Source organism: Thalia democratica, chromosome 4 (genome assembly GCF_965202585.1).
Source record: "Thalia democratica chromosome 4, ktThaDemo2.hap1.1, whole genome shotgun sequence".
Lineage (NCBI taxonomy): Eukaryota > Metazoa > Chordata > Thaliacea > Salpida > Salpidae > Thalia > Thalia democratica.
Genome location: NC_139168.1, coordinates 56,468,907 through 56,485,309, shown reverse-complemented (window position 1 = coordinate 56,485,309; position 16,403 = coordinate 56,468,907). Strand labels below are relative to the sequence as shown.

The window sequence follows — 16,403 nt, the reverse complement described above, 5'->3', positions numbered from 1 at the left end:
TGATTTTGAGTATGAGTTGTAATCAATGTTGTAATTTTCCGTTTGAAGCATTCTGTGTCGCAAGGTGTTGTGGTCTTTTGGACTGGTTGCACATTTTAGCGTTTCTGTGTAACGAGATGGTTTTCTAGAAGGAATATGTTGTGGTAGTATTTGGTCAGCCATCATGATACTATTGGCATTTATTAAATTTAAAGAATTTAGTATATCTACTTCAGCAGCATCAGAAGGTTGCAAACTCGTATCACGTCCGGGTCACCATTTGTAGTCCTAGAGGGCCTGAGGTAGGAAATACCTTTAATCGGGGGAAGTCCCCTTTTTTGTGCTAAACACTTAGCGCGTTTAGCTCTTGAAATTTTTACTGAACTTACCTTACTCATTAGGTTTAACTTAGTAATTAAAAAGTATGTAATAAGCTTAATATATATAATTTTTTTAATGAAGTGAGTTTATTCAAAACGTGATGTTAATGTGAAAATTAGGAAGTAGAAATGATAAAGCAGCTAATAAATCAGTTGAATAAAACTGCGAATATAAACACAACAAATAAACACAAAGTTCTACAAATAGAAATGTTCTTAAAGTGTTTAAAATCTTAAATACTAAAATAGTTCTTACTAATAAAAGTACTAATAATACAGAGTCTTAATATATATCGTGCTTCATGCACAACGATAGCTAAACTAAGCACAATATAATACGATAACGCAAATAAGCATCAAGATCTTATAGAACAAAAATAATAAAAAAGTTCTTATAATAATTTCGTGTGCGTCTCGCACGGTCTTATGGCTTAACTGAGCACATTACAATACAGTAATACAAATAAACATAAAGTTCTTATAAAATGACAATCATAACAAAGTTCTTAAATTCAATCAGTGTCTTAAGTTCTTAAAATTAGTGTGCTTTTTCACGATCTATCGGCTAACTGAGCCAAAAACAAAAATAACGAACAACATATCGAGCTGCGCGTAGTGCGCGAGCTACAGGCTAATGAGCAAATTCTTATCGTTATCTTGAAATAAGTACACAATTTCGGCTGGCTATAGCGCAAACTGGCGGAAGAGTATAAAACTACGTAATCGAGAATCGAATTCGTTACACTATGCCTTCTCAAAAGTATTTTTCAACTCCTATTAATGAAATTGACTGGAAAAGCAGGAAGACTTAGGATTGGAAATAGTGCAGGACCAAATATTTATTCGGGATCCGGTACGACTGCTGCATAGTGGACGGCAACGAATACGGGGTCAGACAGTACGCTGGCAATCCTTACTGTTACTGGGGTATGGGATACCAACAATGGAATTATTGAGACGGTCAGTTGCGCTGAATAATAAAAATTTCACAGTCAAATTCAGGTGACCTACCTTGCAAAGGGCGATGCGTTATGACATCGTTGAAGTACAAAGCAGCTAACCTGCTCAAATATTGTTCTTTTTATTAATCAATGCAGCTTTTGTGGCTTCGGCCCCCCTTAAGACTTCATCACGCGCCTGTAAAACGTATTAACTAAATCTGAAAGTTTTGCTTATTTTTGTCAACGGCTTATACTATAATTCTAGTTTTTGATGTAACTTAAGTTTAACATACGAGTAAGAGTAATTTTAACACTCTCATGCGACACAAAAAAGCTTGATGTATTTCAAAGGTTTCGATTGGACGATGAGCTACCAGGGCAGCTTTATCGCGCGGCAGACAGGCAACCGGCGCAGGAGGAAGTTCTCCCACCACCTCTCCGACCACAGCGAGCACGAGCAGAGTTACGGCGAAACGGTGAAGTTTTGCGAGGCGAGGGACAAGAAGGTGGCCAACTTCAAGACGAGGTTCGAAATTATCAAGGACTAATGACGGGACGACGTGAAAGTATGAGGTGGAAAAGCCGGCCACGCGGCGCAAAAAGTACGTGTTTCTGTGGGTCGACAGGCAGACTTACAACGATTCTATGCATAACTTAAAGTGGGTTGATAGAAAATTGACTAAAATTTCAAGGCAACCCAAGGGTTTCGTTCTGTTATTTTTATTTTAGTCAAATAAGCTTTTATGAAAATGCAATTTAAGGAATTTTTATGACTTTTTAAACTTGACAACACGTGTAACACCGTAAAAAACCAATGTATAATTTCAGCAACTTAATCAAAATAGGCAAACTCTGCGCGTGTACGAAAACTGGTCGCACCAACGGTAGTTTTGGGTTGAGAGCGAGCTCATGGATCACGCGTACCTGTACGACTACCACCAGCAAGAAATACACCATTACAATAAGTACGAGGTAAATGGTCCATATTTTGGCAGGAGCAAGGGTGTAACCGTGTGCGAAGATATTTTGTCTGATTCAGCCTGATTAGCTTGCTGTTCTACTTCCTTGTTTTGCTTATTAAAATTATGAAAAAAAAAATCAAACCGAGTAGATTGTTTTCAGTACTAGCGTTGTTGTAAGTGGTATAAAGAAAGCAATGCTTTTAAAGTTTTAGTTTGTTTTAAAGCGTTTTATAATTGTATAATGAGCCTATAACTGAAATACCTTATGTTTATTCTAAAATTTTAACTATTGCTTTAAAATAAAATATAAAACTATTTATTTTGTCTGAAATTTAACGAATTCTTCTTGCTTGTTATTAACCTAATTAGCCTATCAAAAAAAATCAAAATATGATTTTTGCGAATAAAAGCTTAAGGAAATTATTAGCTGTTCCAGAGATGTTTACTCTGTTTATTTTAAAACCATTTATTTTTGCTTGTTTCCGTTTTTGTCGTAGTTATGGTTAATGTAAAGATATATTCATATTGCATATACTTGGCAATATTCTATTAATTTGTTGAAGTAAAACTTTTAAACTGCTAAATATAATTTATAATATAAACTTATTTACATACTTTTTTATTACACTAAAAATTACTAGAAAAAAAGTTGATTAATAATTAAATCATATAAATAATTTTTCAGTTTGAACCAAGTTTTTATAATTAAAATTATAAATCAAATATTTTGACTTTATATAAGAATATTAAATACATACATTAAAATGATTAAGTTAGATAGTAAATTATAGCTTTTTATTTTTAACTACTTTTGCTAATTTTCTTTAAAGTTGGTAATCGTTCTCATTGTTAGATTTCGAAAATGAACTACAAAAATAATTAAAACAATTTTGTTTTTTTAAACATATTAAAAACTTCGAAAATTATAAAAAGGAAATCATATATTGTTTATTTAGTTTTTTTACTTGAAAAAGTCAAAAACTTTTCAATATTAAACTATCATTATATTTTTATACGTATGTCAACTATAAAGTATAATTTTTTTTACAAAAGCTTAGTTTAAACATTTTCAAACCAAAAAATCTATTCGATTCATTAATTTTCTTTCAGCATTTCTAAGAAATATTTTAATACCAATTTTTTTAACTTTGAAATAAAATATTATACCATTATGTATTTTCACGTGATAAATATGAAATAAGTTAAGCGTAAAACGAGCTCACATGCTTTTCTCCGGAAGCAAGTAGAAATTTTCTTATGAAAAGAAAAAGGTTTGTCTTTTTACAAACAGTTTTTGTTGCTAGTTTTGTAAGCGTTAGTTACAGTTCTGATTTATTGTCACACTTCGGTGAGTATAACTGTCAATAAGTCTAGAATCTATATAAATATGTTTTTTAAATTAATAGTATAATTAGTAAAAATATTCAACAACGCTCAAAAAACAATTAACAGTATTCTAAAACTCGAAACTTTTTGTTGTATTTAAACAATAATATATTTTTTACTGACTCATGCATAGTAACGTCTATTTTTTGTAGATGTAGTTTGAGTACTGAAAATGTTTTTTTAAATAATTTTTATATTCTGAAAAATTTTTCAGTTTATTCAGTTTTTTTTTTCAAAATTTGTTTTTATTAAATATGCTTTAAGTCAAATTTGTAATTAGAATGAGTTTTTAGACGAATATACTTTTAACTGTTCTTTGAAAAAATCTTTTCAACAACATGACAAAATAATATTAAGAATTTAAACATTTATACATTTTCTACCTTTAATTTAATATTAAGAGAGCTACATTAAAAGTAAACTTAACACTTTATTGACTATTTTCAAATTTAGAAAGCTTTGATTGAGTCATTTAATCTAGTAAAGGAGTACTTTAATAAGTTTCTTTTTTTCGATTTCTTATGTTAGTTGGCTAGTCCAACGCGATTACAAAAAAATAAGTAAAAGTTATATAGATATTATTCTAAAATAAACACAAATATAAAAATATAGTTTTAGTTAAGGACCGTATTCCTTGATGACAAAAAGCTTAACAGACATTATCATTTTAAAGTTACAAAGTGTTTATTTAGAGTAAGCGGTGTAGGTCAAAGATTAAGGGTTAATGATTTATGTTACTCTATACTAATTTATACAAAATGCAGCAAGCGATTTAAAGTAAGTTACGAATCTTACAAAATGAAAACTGCATCTAAATCTGACACGCCACAAGTATAATCTTATCTAACTATTTTAACATAATCAAGTTATATACTTTTTTCAACTTAATAATATTTGTAGTTTTTTTATAAAAGTTTTTAATTTACTTCAAAATACTAATTTTAAATATATATTTATTTTTTATCAAAAACATTAACATACAATAAGTCATGACAGACAGCTTTTGTTAAAAACTAGTACTCTTAACAAAAAAGCATTTAGCTTTGACCGTTACTAGATTTAAGTCTAGCAATAAACAAAACTGAAATTCTAAGTATTAAATTTGTTATAGCTAATACTTTTTTTTGACTGTAAACTTAATTACAGCAAGTAAAATAAAACATTTAATATAACTCGTTAATGATTTTGAAAACTTTTATCTAAATAATTACTATAGTTTTTGATTTAAAGTGATTAAGTAACTTTTGCTGATACAATGAAGGTCAGAAAAAAAATACCTAAAGGTTACTTTTAGTAAGTAATAAAACGTTTAATCAATTCTACAATTAATTTTACAAAATCATTAAATCAAAAACTAGGTTTTTATGTTAAATGCTTTTTGAAGAATGCGAAGATGATAATTATATAAAAATAGTACTTAAATATATAATCTCGAAAACTAGTTTAATCATGTACAAAATTTACAGAATTAAAATTTTACACTTAAGGTATTTCTATTATGAAAAGTAAGGGTAATGATGGTGATAGATCATTTATACAATATGCTTCCTTCAGTTGAAATATTCTCAAACTATTCAGCTAATCAAAACTCTTCAACAAGAATTAGAACGATGTTTTTGAATATCATATCAATTTTTTACCTTGTTAAAGTAAATTTCTTAAGCTTTTATAACGGTAAAGTTAGTGAATCTAAAGTTCAATTGTATAAAGTCAAAGCTAAAAGAAATAACCCATACAAATGCGAATGCATATTACAAGATTGTACACAAGCTCCACTTTGGGAGCAAGAGCCTTTTATTACTGATGGTTATCTTCCACAAAATAAATGTCTGAGGTTAGTAAAACAAAGATTTCAATTTTTGCTATAAATTTGTTAGAATTCAAAAATTATCAAAAAAACTTAAAGGATATTTTAACAGTAGTCGTTATATTTCTATTTATAACAATATCTCATGATTTTTATATAACCTATAAAAAAATATATTTTATTAAAAAAAAAGGGTTTTTCCGAATAGGCTTACAGTTGTTTTATTGTTATTTTAACCAATTGTCAAAAAAAAATAATATTAAATTTATTAAGTCAAACATGACAAAATTACCTTTTATTTAGCGTTGACTCCTTTTAAAAGTTTACAATTTCATATCTTTACGCTTCATAAGTTAACCGTTTTGTTACTTTTTGGTTTTATTTTGGAATATATCTCCCAATTTAAATTGTGTTTAGTTTTTTACATAAAATATTAAGCTCTGTAACAACAAGTTGCTTGGAAGCACTGTCACAAAAGTCAATCCTAAAAGACAATACTAATTATATAAACATAGATATGTATATATTATTTTTAAGACATAACTAATTCTAATATATTCAGTGTATATTTAAATTTGATAAAGTAATAAATTTAAGCTTTACATTTAACAACATTTGAGTATATTTAGGTAAAACTATTTTTAAATCAATCATTAAATTTTTCTTAACTATATCACTACTTTTTAAGCACATATACATACATGTTAAATATAAAATAATCATACTATGTACGTTAATTTATATGGGTAGCTGTCTATATTGCGCGAGCGTACGAAATTGCACGAGGGGACAAAATTACACGAAGATACTTTTGCACGAAGACACTTTTGCACGAGGGGATAAAATTGCACCAAGATAAAACTGCAAGAAAATACTTTTGCACGGAGACAATTTTGCACGGGTTAAATGTTTTTTTTATCTATTTTATTATTAGTTTTTTTTTAGAATTTTATTTAAAAATTTTTTTTATTTTTTTTTTTTTACTATCACTGTTACCCCTAACCTTTACCCTCGGTCGGTAGCTTTTTTTTTTACTAATAACACTATTATTTTTATTAATTATAATTTTTAATAGTTATTTATTTTTTTATTTTAACTATCACTATTTCCCCTAACCCTTACCCTCGGTCAGTAACTTTTTTTTATAATTTTTTAGTTTTTTTTATTTTCTGTTTAATTTGAATTTTCATTTTTTCTTTATATTTTTACTCACGTGCAAATTTTAACTCGTGCAAAATTGACCCTTGGTGCAAAATCTACTTCGTGCAATTTTGTTCACTCGTGTAATTTTGTGCCCTCGTGCAATTTTGGCTTTGTGTAAATTTGGCTTCGTGCAATTTGTACACTCGTGCAATTTAGTAATCTCGTGCATTTTGTCTTTGTGCAATTTAGACCCGTTCACAATTTTTATATTTAAACAAGTTTTTTTAACTTTTAGATTTTATCTTCGAGTATTCTACACATACAACTATGAGTTAATGAATGTATGGACTAATGTTGTTCCACTTATATTCTTTGTCTATTTGCTTCATGGGTTTAACCAGGTTATTGTATCACTTTATTTACGAAAAATCTGCATAGAATATAAGGAAAATTAATACTTTTATGTGTGTATATAACGAAAAAAAGAATTCAATCATACATTTTAATTTAAAGCTTAATCATCACAAGTTTATGTAAAAAATTGGATTATTTTTACTAAGTATCTTCCTTCAAGTGTTTTTAGAAATAAAAAAATACTTGCTTTGAAAACTCATAGAAATCAAATTCACAGCAACCTTTAATCATCTCTGTTACTTATACATTTAATTTATATAATTTATATACATGATTTATTACATAAATATAAGTTTTAAATACAATATAATGGTTTTCATAGCAAGCCTTAATAATAAGGACTACGCAAAAAATATATAGAAAAAATTAAATATCTCTTGTTGAGTATAGTTCTATTAAAAAATTTAAGCATGTAAAAAGTATAAGTTTTGTATTAATTGTAAGTTTAGAAACATATGAACAAAAATAAGTTTTTTTAATGAAAATTGTTTAGCGTTACAACATATTATTGTTAAAAATGAAATTTGTTTTGTATAGCTGTTTTGTTTGGTGCGATCTATTTGAAATTAATAAACTTTGCCAAAACATAATCTATACCATACTTTTTCTTATAGATATAAAACTGCAACTAGGTATCAGCATGGAAAGATTATAGTTTACGTCATAAACTTCAAAAAACCTTTTAATTTCTAGAAATATAATCATAGAAAATTATATATGTTTTTTTTTAAGTAAGAACATAGGTTTTTTTTCTTGACTTTTTCATTGAGTTTTTGTTGATATTTGGTTTAAAATGAAAAAAAAAATTATATAGTTTTTCATTTAACTAAGATAAATTTTTATAGTCTTTTTTTAGATACAAATCCGTTTAAATTTTGACTGTTATGTTAATTTAACACAAATTAGATTTTGAAATCTCCAGCGACTTTGAGTTTTATTAATGTTTTGTTGACTCTTTGCTTAAAATCACAGTTTTAGACAATTCTTAACTTCATTTATATAAATTTCAAGGTATAAATATTTTTTTAAAGCTCTGAATTCAGTTTTTTAGTTTTTTACTTTAACTCATTATATTAATATTAATTCAATTCGTTTTTCAAATACTAGTACCAGTTTTACCTAATTATACTCTGACATGCTTAAATTTTCGAATATGCAACATTATAGTTTGTGTTTATATTTTTCACGCATGAATAAGTTTTTAAATAACAGTATAGATAACTTAAATTGTTATGTGCAGTTTAATATTTTATTTTTGCTTGAAAAGATCGCAATTTTTTGCCACCGAAACCGGTCGCGAATAAAATATATAATTTTCATAAAAATATCTAAGTTACATCATAAATATAACTTACTATAACAAAAATATTTCGAGTATGTTTATCTTAAAAACATCTCCATAGATGTTCTTATGATTTTTTAAAAACATAAAAGTATAAATATTTAGTTAATCATAATACCTAAATTATAAACTAACATATTTTAAACCTTTTATACAATTTTATACTAAAAAAAAAAAGTAATCTTATCACGAACTCTCTTGTATTTCTTTAGGTTTTGCTTAAAAGACGATCTAGTGCTTATGTTAAAAACTTAATAACAACTACTTATAGAAACTTTTAAACAAATTCTAAAACTTACAGGAACTAAATTTACATAACAAATGGCCTTTACTCGTAATAAATGCTGGCTCTGTGGTAATAATGCTTTTCAGTGCAATTGCACACACTTTTCATAGCAGGTAAGTTTTATTTGAAAATAAGTACTTAATATAAAAGATTGATACTTTTACTAACTAACTTTTAATGTAAAGTATAACCATTTTTAGAAAAAAAAACAAATAAATTTACTTGTATAATTATAGTTCATTTTATACTATTGATTTTTAAAAAGTAATGTATATACACACACACATATATGTATATATACTTCTTTTTTTATGTAAGTGCTGAAACAGAGAGGCTTTCTACAACAAATTGTAGGTGCCGGTATATATTAGTACAACACTACATTTTACAAATACTATTATTTCACTGTACTGTTAGACAGAACAGCTCTTCAGTTTGTTTGTTATAGTAGTATCTTAAAATGTTTTAATAAACTTGAAAATAAACTTAAAACGATGATTATATATATATATATATATAAATGTATTTATATGTAAGACTATAAAATTGATTTTTGTTTTGTTACAATAAAAGTCAAAACTTAAATAATGTTTGTAAAATTAAAAACTCATTCTTAGTAAAATAAAATCTTAAACACTAAAATTTTAAACTGAAAATATACTATCAAAAAATTTGATATATAGTTTAAGTTTAGTATAATATAAAACAAATAAGATCAGAAAGGTGGCATCGAAATTGCTTTTTGCTAGACTATTTTGGAATAGTTATATACTCATTTTGCTCAACTATTGCAAACTGGTTTGCTTGTTCGTCTTTGGAACACTACAATTAGTAAGTGTAACTACCTAAAACTGTTTTCAATAAAAAAATCATTCTATATTTATATTTACTGATAATTTAGATTTATTGAAAAGATTCTAATATAAGCAATTTAAAATAGTTACGTTGAAAAAAATTGGCAAAAAATAACATTTAGTAGTTTTTTTTTGTTAAAGTTATAACAAAGTTGTTATTGACAATACAATGATGCACAATACTACATTAGAAAAAACTATAATTAAAGTAACGTTAAAGGACAAGACATTTAACTGTATTCAAGTTGTGTACGACTCGATAAGCAAATTTTTTTTTTGTACACCAGATTCTTAGATCAATTATATTGAGCGTTTTTCTTTTGTCATTTGAAAAAATATATAATTGTAACATAAACTACTTTTACACTTATAACCTTTTTTTTAAAAGCTTTTGTGGATCAATGAATATGAAGATTTTACTTTTTAATTCAGTTTTTGGCTTTCTACTTTTGTCTTTGACAAAAATTGAAGTTAGTTTTTTTGAAACTGTTTCAATGCAAAGATGGTTAAAATGTGTCCCAACCGCAATTGGATACTTATATGGAATGAGTCCTGTTTTTTACAGGTATTTTTTTTAATAATTTTAAAATAACTTTAAAATTTTTGCAATAATAAGAAGTTTCTGAGTTACGAGTATTTTTTGTAATAACAAAGTGCAAAGCTTTTTTTCTTCAATAAAATTGCATTTTGACTATTATATAAGTTATTTATGACAGTTATAAAAATTTTATACCGTTTAAATTTATCATTAGTTTCCTAGTTAATTTTTAATTTCGACAAGAACTAAAGATAATTGTTTTACATACAAAGTTTCAAAAACTTTTATTAATAAAAAAATTTCTTTATTTTTTCAACATATATGTGTTTAATACTAAAATAGTTTATTGTAAACAGAATTTAATTCATTGATTTATTAGTATACATTTTTCTACACAAAAAATTTGTTTCGATGGTTACACTAACTGATAGGCTAATAAGCTTATTAAAATATAAAATTCTAAGAAATCACCTACGCTTTTTACATCTTATGTTGATTTTTTTGTACTACATCGGCTTAAAAATAAATTGCATTGTCAACAAGTTTTAACTAACAATATATACTATAAGTTATTGAAATTTAGTTAATTTTAATAAGTTACAAAATTAATTTTATCTTTACAATAGAAACTCAATGATGTTTTCAAGGTATAGCTTAAATCAAACTATATATAACTATATATAACCAAATAGAAACTCAACAAGATTTGAAAGACGATTTATAAATAATTAAAATAGTTACTATATATGTGTGAAATAATTCGTGATAAACTTAAAAATTTATATGAAATTAATGTTATGTCATTTATCTTTTTTACTATGTGTCAATGTTTTATAAATTAGTTAATAGATTCTCTAAATTTATTAATAAAACTCTAATCATGGTTGTACTTTTATTTTTGTTAAAATAAGAAAGTTGTTTTGCTGTTTTTAAAAGAAAGTGTTTGACTACATTATACCATTAAAAGAGTAAAAAGAACCTATGTTTAAAACAAGCACATGAGATTAACGCTGTAATTAAAAATAAGGTTGAAAATTATTAATTTTTTTTTATAAAATATTTTTTATAAAATTTTTAAAAAAATCGAAAAACATTCTGTAGAAAAGTATTATTTTTTTAAAACGTTAACAAAAAAAGGTAAATTCTAAAAAAAATCCCTAGCTTAAAACGTTTTTTTTTTGTTAAAAAAATTAATTATGTTTCTGTTTTATAGAAGTCGGTTAATATACACCATTGAAATCATTTTACAACTTGGGCTAATTTATTAACTGTACTATATATTTTGACTTTTTTTAAAACTCAAATCTAGCTTTTGTTTACTGATTTAAATAATTCATTAAGCAAAATTAATGTACTCTAATACTTATGGTTGTCTACTTTGGCTAGTGTACCAGTCTGAGCTGAAAAAAAAAGCTAAGCCAAAAAAAAAAACATCCTTTTTTCATGTAATTTTTACATTTAATTGTTTAAACTTTATTTTTTGATTAAACTTTAATATGTTTATGTAAGGTGGGTTAAAAATAAGGGTATAAATATAAAGAAATTAAAAAAATCTTTAAAAAATTTGCTGACTCAGCTTTTTTTAGCTCAGACTGAACCTTCAAGTATACTCTCCGTCTTTTTTGATTAATAGCTAAAGAAATTTAGAGAACTTGTGCTTGTTATTTGTAGTTATGTATATATATTTTTTACAGTTTAGTATTTAGATGTGTGTACAGTATTAAATTAAAGTTAAATATTACAGTATAAGAAAAATGAAATATTTTAAAACTCGAAAAAACTAATCACTTTAATTTTTCGGAAACAAATAAGTTCAATTTAAGTGATTGTATGTCAAAGTAATAAGTCGATCTATATAATATTATTACAAGTTTTTACTGCATTAACCAAATCAGTTTCTCAAGTTGTCAATTAGTTGTATCAAAAAACAAACTTTGTCTTTAAATAACATTAGGGTTAAACTTCTTATGTCAACATAAAACAAGCACATTTCCATTGCAGGAGAAAATATACTCATTGTTTGAACCTAAGCCCTCGGGCCCCTCCCTAAAAATTTGTTAAATTCTTAACAATCTTTTATAGTTTTTCCATTATTACTATCTTTAGAAAAATAAAAAAATAGACGTTTAAAGTATATTAATATATTAGAAACATTAAAAAAATTTTTATAGCCATTTTAATAACTTTTAAACTATATGTTTCAAAAAACATCAAAAAGTAAAATTAAACTTTTGATAGCAGTACTAAAATAAAATCTATTATTTAAGTAATAGTTTTTCTAAACAAAGCTACTAAAAATACTGTATCTCAACAAGCTTATTTTTTTATATTTAAGGTTTTAAAAGGAGAGGATTTGTATTTGCTTTATTTATTACCAGATTTAATCGTATTTGCTTTTAGTCTAAGAACCGATGGTTGTTTGAATTTCGTGTTTATGAAATTTATTGAAGCGTATAACCTTAGAAACATTATAAAAATTTTAAAATTTGTAGTACAGATATTTAAACTAATTTCAAGTTTTATAATTTTTTTTAGTTTTGTAGTTTTGATTTTCAAATCTAAGGTTTCAATTAATTACACTTATAATGTTTGAGTCTATAAAAAACTTATTTTAAGTTAAAAATAAATTATATTTGTACTTAAGCAATAAGCATATATGTTTCAATCTTTAATCGAAACGTAACAACTCAAATTGATAAATTTTTCTTAAAGTCTTGTTTTTAAAATGAAACTTTAAAAACTTTTATTTATTTATTTTTTAATTACGATAGTTATTTATAATATAGTTTAAGCTTAAAAGTCTTAAAATCCTAATAACTTTACAAAAAAATTATTTTAATCATGTAACTTAATTAGATTTCTTAAAATATAACAACACGTTTTTCTAAAACATCGCAAGAAATATTTAATTTACTTTTTGTATATATAAAAAAATAAAACGGATTTTGATTAAAAGTATTGTTTTGTTTTACACATATCATTATAAGAAAAGTTAAATAAAAATTAACATAAAGCAAACTACACGAATTTTTACTTAAATACAGTCTAAACTTGAAACAAAAAAAAAAATTTAGAATGTACAGTGGCAACATTAACTCAACTTCATTATTTTATCACATGCTTCAGTTGCTTTTTATGGTGCTAAACCCAATTTTATTTGCCTCTGATTTTCCACAAAAGTTTTGGCCGGGAAAACACAATGTATTTTGTAAGTTTCAGTAGAACTTCGTTTATAATGATTTATAACTTATTTTAATTTAACAGTAACCAGATAAACAATCTAACAAAAATTTTACATAGCTTGTAATCTAAAAATATATCAAGTTATATACTTTTATTTTAAGTTTTGTTCTACAAATTATATTTGAAGTTAAATGAAGATATAATAAAATTTATACTTTTTTATAAAGATTAAATAAATGGCTATCGTAACTAGCTTTAATTAGTAAAATGAAAAATAAAAAGTTTTTATAATTCATGCAAACAAAGTATCTTACCTAATATTTTAAACTCAAAACATAAACAATGGATACATAATTTAAACATTTTAACAGAAAAAAAACATTCAAATGGGAAAAACACTCAGCATTATTTAATTTATATTGGATACCAAAGGTAGAAAACTAAAATAAAGCCATAAAGTAAACATAAATATAACGAAATAAACTAACAAAAACTCAATATATTAGTAAAATTTTAAAAATACAACATCACATAAAAAAAAATATATAAGTATAATCTTCTAACGACGTAAGTATAAAGCCAAAAATTGAATGTTTTTTTTACAAGTTTTAACTGTGAATACAGTAACCTCTCGATTATTTACGCACATTGTGTCCCCAAAAATTTTCGTAAAGATACGAGAGATCGTAAAGATACGAGAGGTACCAAAAATACTGACTATAATGGCTGTTTTTTATATTCCTTCTAGTTTAAAGCAGACTGGGTACTTTCTTACTTTTAACAATTTGTTTATTTTATTTATAAGTATAAAAACAAAAGATCAAACTATACATATATATCAAAAAAAAAAGATTTAATTTTATATAAAATAATAATAATACTTCTAGAAAAATTAAATAACTTTTAAAATAAGTAGACTTTATCTTTGTCTTTAGTTATATGTGACTTATTTGATACTTAGCATTTATATTCTATTCTACTTTGCAAATTTAATTTATAGTTAAGCATTTGCTTACAATTAGTAAATGGTGTGGTGTCTATATAATTTTTTTTTCTAAAGCCTTTTACAAAAATAAGCATTTGGTGCTTTTATGAATTTCTTCTTTTGAACAAAATATATAAAATTGATAAAAAATTAATAAAAATTGTTTATGTTACTACAACTTTTTTCAATTTGACCTTTGCCCACATAAACATAAATAAAAATGGTAAGAACCATTAAAAAAATCAGTCACAGTCTTATACAACCACTTTGAAGAGATCTTTCGTTTATTAAAAAACAAACATTTTCAATTCTGTAGAAAACAAAAAAATATACTAGCAATTTATTCAAATAGAATCTCTTCAAAATGGTTGTATAAGACTGTGACTGATTTTTTTAATGGTTCTTACCATTTTTATTTATGTTTATCTAAAATTCAATTCTGTCCGGTCTTTAAAATCAAAAGAGGAAGACTACCTTCATCCCATTTTAATTTGCCCACATAAGGAAAAACTTGTCTTGCATTGTTTTAAAGATATATTAACGGATTTTTTGAGTAGGAATTAAACTTTATGCCATGAGAACTTTTACGAATTGAAATTAAGTTTTTTACATTTTGAATTTTTTAGAACTCTATAATGCGTTACTAAACGAGAGTGCGTAACGTCACGAGTGCGTAAAGATGCGAGAGGTTACTGTAAGCTAAACTTACTCTTTCCGTTGTATTTCCTTACACAGTTCGAATAATATCAGCGAAATTTTTGACAACCATTTGTCTTTGTTCATTTAAAACTGTATAATATTTTTTAGTTAAAATTAAGTACTACTAAGCAGTTACCTGAAATAAGATAACAATAGATTCTGTTTTGTAAAATTCAGAAACTAATGTATTTTATATTGGGTTACTTACATTTAAAAAAATGTATTAGAATTTAGATTAAACAATTTAAGTATTTAAGCTAAGTAAAATAAAAACTATTCATAATAAGTAAAATCAAAATTTTAAACAAAAATGTTTATGAAAATTTTAAGACCTTAAACTTTGAATAATAGTTAAATTACAATATACAAAAGGTTCAGATATATCACTTAACTACCCTGTGAGAAAAAAAAACTAATTTACTAGAAATGTTATGCAAATGTAGCTGTAAAATTAATCTTAACTATAAATTGCAGTTCATTCCCATCAACTTTTTCATATAAGTGCCGCACTATCTTGCTATTTTAATACTTTGGCAGTTTACTCAGACATAGTACTAAAAGATGGTATGTGGAATGATTTAAAAATCCAAGTTTGTGTTTTTTGTTAATAATTATTTTTGTATTGTAATAAGTTTTTATACAAGTACTTATTTTTCAAAACTTCTTATTCGATGTTTTGTTAATTTATCGTTCAAAATTAATTAAATTGTCTTTATATTGTACTTTGTTTTAAACATTTTTCACTCATTTTTTTTTACAGCCGGATTACCCAAATTTTAATGATGTTACAAACGTTATATATTGGCTCTTAACTAGCTGTACTACAACTATCGTTCTTGTAAATGTTCGACTAATCTACAATATAAGAAGAAAAAAAGAAAAAGTAAAGTGATTGAATTACAAAGAAATGAGAAAAACATATAAAAGTTGAACAAGAGGAGTTTAAAGAGATTTATATCACTGTGCCAATTTTAAATAATCTTCTTAAATTATAGTTTTGCAAAAAATTAATTTCTTTTTACCTTTTAAATTATTAAGATGTATTCCCTTTAAATATTGTTTTGACTATAAACAAAGAAATTTCAAAGTCTTTATACGGTAATAAAATTACTGATGGATTTTTGTTTCTATGCTAGCATCGAATTCTGCCTTTTAAGAGTCGTGCTTTTTAATTTCTAATCATTAATTACCACTTACCTATTTTTATGTCAAACATACTAAATTGAACCGCATGACTATCAACAACAAATCACACAAAATTCTGAGACTTGGTTTCATTCTTATTCGAACCAATCAGTAAGACATGTCACAATAAACCGTTATATAAGTCTAACCAAGCGGGATTAAGCAACTGTTTGAAGGTAGTTGGAGAATTTGACAAAATAAATCATCACATCTTAACGTCTTCTTTAACATTGTCAATTTCAGTGTAAAGTTATTGTTGAGGCTCGTTATGACTTAAACAACTATTATTAACTTAGTAGTAATGTTTTTGGCCGTCACT

General features: G+C 25.2%; 1 protein-coding gene across 4 annotated transcripts; it reads left to right on the top strand.

Annotated features, from left to right (window-relative positions):
* Positions 1 to 5,118: 5,118 nt before the first annotated feature.
* LOC145833939 (membrane progestin receptor alpha-like) lies at positions 5,119 to 16,017 on the top strand. 4 transcript variants are annotated; one of them, XR_014369770.1, is made up of 9 exons: positions 5,119 to 5,482; positions 6,894 to 6,999; positions 8,656 to 8,753; positions 9,355 to 9,471; positions 9,883 to 10,059; positions 13,107 to 13,240; positions 13,587 to 13,647; positions 15,374 to 15,463; positions 15,660 to 16,017. XR_014369770.1 is itself a non-coding variant. In XM_082941214.1 (8 exons), the coding sequence occupies exons 1-8, from the start codon at positions 5,163 to 5,165 to the stop codon at positions 15,677 to 15,679; spliced, it is 1,062 nt and encodes a 353-aa protein (XP_082797340.1). In that variant the 5' UTR covers positions 5,119 to 5,162; the 3' UTR covers positions 15,680 to 16,017. The 4 variants fall into 4 exon arrangements, 2 of the variants coding, with proteins under 2 accessions (XP_082797340.1, XP_082797339.1); XR_014369769.1 differs by having other exon boundaries at positions 15,374 to 15,489; XM_082941214.1 differs by lacking the exon at positions 13,587 to 13,647.
* The last annotated feature ends 386 nt before the right edge of the window (positions 16,018 to 16,403 follow it).